General features: G+C 40.6%; 1 protein-coding gene across 1 annotated transcript; it reads left to right on the forward strand.

The window, feature by feature from the left end:
• The first annotated feature begins 1,816 nt into the window (after positions 1 to 1,816).
• On the forward strand, positions 1,817 to 5,625 carry LOC110796242 (uncharacterized). The gene is made up of 5 exons (XM_022001288.1): positions 1,817 to 1,913; positions 2,082 to 2,873; positions 3,732 to 3,916; positions 4,252 to 4,309; positions 5,540 to 5,625. The coding sequence occupies exons 1-5, from the start codon at positions 1,817 to 1,819 to the stop codon at positions 5,623 to 5,625; spliced, it is 1,218 nt and encodes a 405-aa protein (XP_021856980.1).
• Positions 5,626 to 5,953: the final 328 nt, after the last annotated feature.

Consider the following 5,953-nt stretch of genomic DNA (forward strand, 5'->3'; position numbering starts at 1 on the left):
TGATCTTGTGGCAAGGATTTTCCGTGCAAAATTCTTAGCTTTGAAAAAAGAGATCATGAAGAAACATGTGTTCGGTGAGGTTGCTGCACTGATTTACGTTGTCGAGTTCCAAAAATGGGGTTTGCCTCATGCACATTTCCTCATCATTCTCAAACCGGATTTCAAAATCAAAACTCCAACTGACTATGACAAGTTCGTGTGTGCTGAAATACCATCCTTGGATAACCCACGCCTTAGAAAAATCATCCTCAAGCATATGATGCATGGCCCATGTGGGCCATTAAACCCTCAGTGTCCTTGTATGAAACGTAAAGGAACCAAGGTGTGTTGTAAAAGTGGGTTCCCAAAAAAAATTTGCACTGAAACGACAAACAATGCTGATGGTTTCCCTTTGTATAAGAGGAGCAACACTGGTGAAACGGTTTCCATTTGAAGGGAGAACTTGGATAACGAGTGGGTTATTCCTTATAATCCATACTTGTCTTCTTTGTTTGACTGCCATATCAACGTTGAGGTATGTTCGAGCATCCAAGCAGTGAAATACTTATATAAGTATGTCTACAAGGACCATGACAGGATCTCATTCAATGTTGTGAAAGACGGTGAGAAAGTAACTGTTGATGAGATAGAGCAGTACTAGTCTGGTCGATGGGTTTCACCTTGCGAAGCTTCTTGGAGGATTTTTGCCTTTTACTTGTACGAAATGCATCCAGCAGTCTTGCCACTCCAGATCCACTTACCTAACATGCAAACAGTCCAGGTCAGGCCTCATGAACGGCTTGATTCAGTCCTTGCATCTGACAGACGACATCATACCTCCCTAACAGAGTTCTTCAAAGCGAATGCTGCTACAGAGGCTGGCACGGGCTACCAGTATGGTAGGTTTACATAAAAATACAAATGGGACTGTGGTAAGAAGAAGTGGTTTGAAAGGAAAAATAAAACTGTTGTTGTTGGCAGGCTAGCATTCGTTGCTCCGTCTAAAGGAGAACGTTATTTTTTGCGCTTACTGCTTGTCCATGTGCCTAGCCCTAAATCGTTTGAAGATCTCTTGATAGTTAATGGCTACAGATGTGCAACTTTTTAAGAATCAGCCCTAAAACGCAGATTGCTTGAAGAAGATGAGGCGGTTGACCTATGCTTGACAGAAGCATGCGAGGTGCAAATGCCTTCCGCTTTACGCCGTCTATTTGCAACGATCCTCATTTTCTGCCAACCAAGTGACCCGCAAGCACTGTGGGTGAAATACTATGCTGCTATGTCTGAAGATTGTAACCACCAGTTCCCAGCTTCAGAAAGTAAGGTCAAGCAACTCACGGCCAGATCTGTCGAGCAGTGTTTAGAGGAAATGGGGAAATCACTTAAAACTTTTGGCCTTGCCTACTTGAATGAGGTTGAGGATGCCGAAGTTGCTTGAACAAGGGACATCACTAACGCACTTGAGGCACCCATACCTGACCACTGCATTGCCTGTCGTGACAAGTTGAACCCTGCCCAACCAGAAGCGTTCAACTGCATCCTTGACCATGTGAAGAAGAAAAAGCCCGGAGCATTCTTCATTGATGGCCCTGGTGGGACAGGCAAAACATTCTTGTACAATGCTTTGTACGCAGAGGTTCGGCTCCTAGGTGAAATTGTACTTCCTACTGCTACATCCGTTATTGCTGCAGCGAACATACCCTCAGGAAGAACAGCACATTCCAGATTCAAAATCCCAATTGATACTGAGGCTTCTCTCGCATGTGATGTCCCGAAATAAGGCAGCTTGGCTGCATTGATAAAGGAAACGACTTTGATAATATGGGACGAGGCTTCGATGGCATGGAAAGAGAATGTTGAATCGTTGGATATGGTTCTTCGAGACTTATGTGATGAGAATCTGCTATTTGGTGGTAAGCTCATTATGTTTGGAGGTGATTTCCGGCAAGTCCTCCCTGTCCTTCCCCGTAGGACACAACGCGAAGCAGTCGCGGCCAGTTTGGTCAGTTCTTCCCTCTGGCCTAAACTCACAAAATTCCATCTCACATAAAACATACGCGCTAGAGAAGACCCGGACTTCTCTACGTTTTTGCTAGCTCTAGGTAATGGAGAACTGCAAACCATCGACAATAGCCTTGTCCACTTGCCGAGTGAGGTAGTAAAACCTCTGGAAGATGGAAAAGATCCCATAACGGACCTCACAACACTTACATTTCCTGCGTTAGACCTCAACAGTTTCAGCTCTGACATATTTACAACAAAGGCCATTTTAACTCCAATGAATGATGATGTTGATTCCGTCAACATGGATCTGATTAAAAAGTTTTCGGGCGAGCCTGTTGTGTACAGAAGCTTTGACACGATGCTTGATGACAATTGTAATGTCTACCCCATAGAGTTCATAAATACCCTGTGCCCTAGTGGAATGAGCCCTCATGAACTAATCTTGAAAATGGGGAGTCCAGTCATTTTGCTCCGAAATATACTCCCATCTTCGGGTCTTTGCAATGGCACGAGACTAATATGCAAAGGTTTCTTCCCCAACCTGATTCAATGTGTGATCATAACTGGCCATCATAAAGGCAAGCATGTTTTCATACCACGCATTAAACTACGGCCTGCTTCCTCCTCAAAGTATCCAATACTCTTTCAGAGGAAACAGTTTCCTATCAAGCTCAGTTTTGCAATGACAATCAACAAGTCCCAAGGCCAGACACTTAGTCAAGTTGCTGTTTACCTTCCTCGTCCATGTTTTTCACATGGGCAGTTATATGTCGCCTTATCACGTGCAAGACAGGCCAGCCAGGTTACAGTTATATCAAGGAACTCTCCACAACAGCTTCCTGGTACCGAAGTTGAAAATGTCATTTCGTATGATGTGCTAAGGCTGCCTGGTATTATTTAGTCTTCTGCATAAATATGTAAGTCTTACTCATGCTCTGACTTTATTTATATTTCATAGTGTTCCTTCTTTTTCCTGGTTATATGTTTGTTGTTTTCCTTCGGTAATGTCGTGTAACAAGTTCCTGCTTGTACCCTCATGCTTGTCCTCATCATGTTGCACTTGAATTCGAGCTTTAGCATGAGCTGGCAGAGTATGGCATATGTCAAACTATAATGTTCATTCGTGCAAGTCAGATAATCATCCTTAGTTATAAGTTCAAGTCAGATAGCCCTCCTTAGTTGTACATACTGTTTCTGATATGTGGTACTTGCCTACTTCCAAGTTGTAGTATGCGGTCCCTTTCTTTTGAACAGTGCATTACCTACTAACCGAAATTCTTCAAACAATTCCTAATTATCTGATCTACGTCGTGCAGGATGTACGATGTTGCTTTGCCGATTTAGAAAGAGTCATGCCGTCCATGGAAATAAGAGTGGCTGGTGGGTCTTAGATCATTAAAATGGATCTGTATTTCAATTTTTTTTGTATTTTAAGCAACTCTGTACCTGAAGTTACAACATCCATTCTGTTGGATTTGAGGAGAAAATGGATCATTTGATGTTAATCCTTTAACTGCGCCTAGAATGCTTAGAGACTTTGTCCAACTGAACACAACCATTTTATTTTAAAGCTATATTGCAATTTCAGAAACTACATCCCAGTCATGATTCCATATTTGTCACTTGTCTAGGATGGTTTAGGTGTATGCAACTGTGTAGCCTTAGACCTAACTACTCATGATTGTTACATGCCGATTGTTACTGGAATATCACTTTTTCATTTTAACTAATTTTTGTGTGCATTGCAGGTGGCCAGGATAATAGAAGTTACTCCTATGCGTGTATACGAGGTTGCAACTTTCTACTCAGTGTTCAATCGAAGCAATGTCCAAGGTTCATGATTGGTTTATTCCCAATTATATTATATGATACTTCCCTCTTGCTTGATCATAACTATTTGTCATTTCTTCAGGTGGGAATATACCATCTTTTGGTTTGTGGAACAACACCTTGTATGATCCATGGCTCACGAGAAATTGAATAAGCCTTGTTGAATCATCCAGGGTTGAAGCAAAACGGTTAGACTTGTTAACCATTTTATATGGTTTGTCAAAAGTCCAGCATGTTAAAATCAGGAGGTTTTTTTTTTATAGTTTTTGATTGTGTTTCTCATCTGCATAAGTGACAAAAGACGTTTTTTCCTCTGTTGGATAAATGAAGTTCATGGTGAATGCTCCCCTCATTATTCTGATTGTTTGCCGCAGTTTAATGTTCTCTGTTTGCGACTGTAAGTGAAATTTAAATACAGTTTGTGGTTTCTATTAACAGGGATATTGTGTGAATGCTCCTACGATTACCATTGCTGACTACTCCAATGGATCTGAAGGTTGTACCTACAACTAAAGTATAATGGGATTTCAAGATCAAGCAGTACTGGTAGTATATCCTTGGATGATGTAGCTGTCATGATTATCATCTCTATAAGTTAAATATTTTTTGGACACCAGCATTTCAAATATGGTTAGGCCATGTGTAATTTTGTGTCTGATTGTCACAATCCTACGGTGGTAGCTGCTATGGCGTTTGTGGTATCCATTATGATTAACAGGTTTTTACAAGACATGGAGCCATGGAGGGCCTGTTCTACGACATTTAGGCAAGGGACTACATAAAATAAACTATAGCTTATCAAAGAAATGGTAGCAAATACTTCTTGGGTTATATAATCTCAGCCAAATGGAATAACTTTTTGTTAGTAATTAATATCGTGATTTTTTCGACGCGTCATGGTTGCTACTTGTTAGCCTCTCTATTTGATGAAAAAGTCTTGAGTAGTTTCATGATCAATTACATTTTAAGTTATCTCAGCTTTAGTGGTTCAAGATTCAGGTTTAAGTTTGATAAAAGCATTTGCTCCCTGGATTTCAATTTTGCATTACTAATAGTTTTACTTGGAGGATATGCAAGAATCATGGGGTTGGGTTCTTATCATGTTTCATGTGATTTATGTTTCTCGCTCCCCTCCCTTGTAATCCAGATCGCTAGAGTCTGTTTGTGCTGGATTTTGTGTCATCGATTGTGAATGTGGTGTAATGTTGGGGGTTACGTTGGTTTTTATTTTGAGGGAGGCTCATTTGGTGTTTTTTTTGGTAAAACTATGTAGGTATATATCATCCTCAATTTAGGCTCCCTTTCCATCTTAAATGAGTGTTGCGGCAAGCAAAGGAGCTAAGTTTTTGGTCCTTCCTACTGGGATGGCTAAGAGGGAAATCAAAGGTACGTAATTATTCATTCTGTGAAACACTGTCTGGAGAATTTGGTTTTCAATTTTACAGAATTTATCGTCCATTTATTTGAAACAGATTCTAAATTCAAGTTGCTGGAAGAGTGAGGCTGAATGACTCAGTTTCCCTCTTTCGGCCTCGTTTTGACCTATATTTTGTCGAGGGGGAGGGGGGTAGAGACATGGTGTGTGTAGAAACAGAATTGGTTCCTGATTTTCTATTAAATTCTTCCTGATTTATTTTTGAAAACCAACCATGGAATGCTTTTCTCTGAAATATAATAATTCGTATATGATTGGTGCACTTTGAGAGTATTTTGATTCTTGTTTTAGGGATCTTAAAGCTCATCGCAGAGTTCCTCAATATAGATTCTGGACTGCCATCAGTTATAGGGTTCTTACATGACTTGGCGGCGTAGAAAAATACAATGGATTATTAGTTTCAAGTCATTGTTCTCTACATAATCGACTCCCATATACCTGCCCAGGCTTTGCAATTCTTAATCGAGGAGACGTGTAGCATAGGTTGCCGTAATTTATATCTGCAGAATCTGTAGATACACCATTTACTTTGTTTTTCTTATTTCCCTGAGCATCCTGCTCACTGAAACCAGACATTCCTAAACTCAGGAAGGACTTGTCTAAACTTCTGAATGTCTGACCAATAGGAACACCACCATTCCGAGGTCTTTTGTGAGAATCCAGTGTTAACATAGTTACAGGTGTAGCCTTATACTTGTCATTGTC

This window comes from Spinacia oleracea, chromosome 3, assembly GCF_020520425.1.
Source record: "Spinacia oleracea cultivar Varoflay chromosome 3, BTI_SOV_V1, whole genome shotgun sequence".
Lineage (NCBI taxonomy): Eukaryota > Viridiplantae > Streptophyta > Magnoliopsida > Caryophyllales > Amaranthaceae > Spinacia > Spinacia oleracea.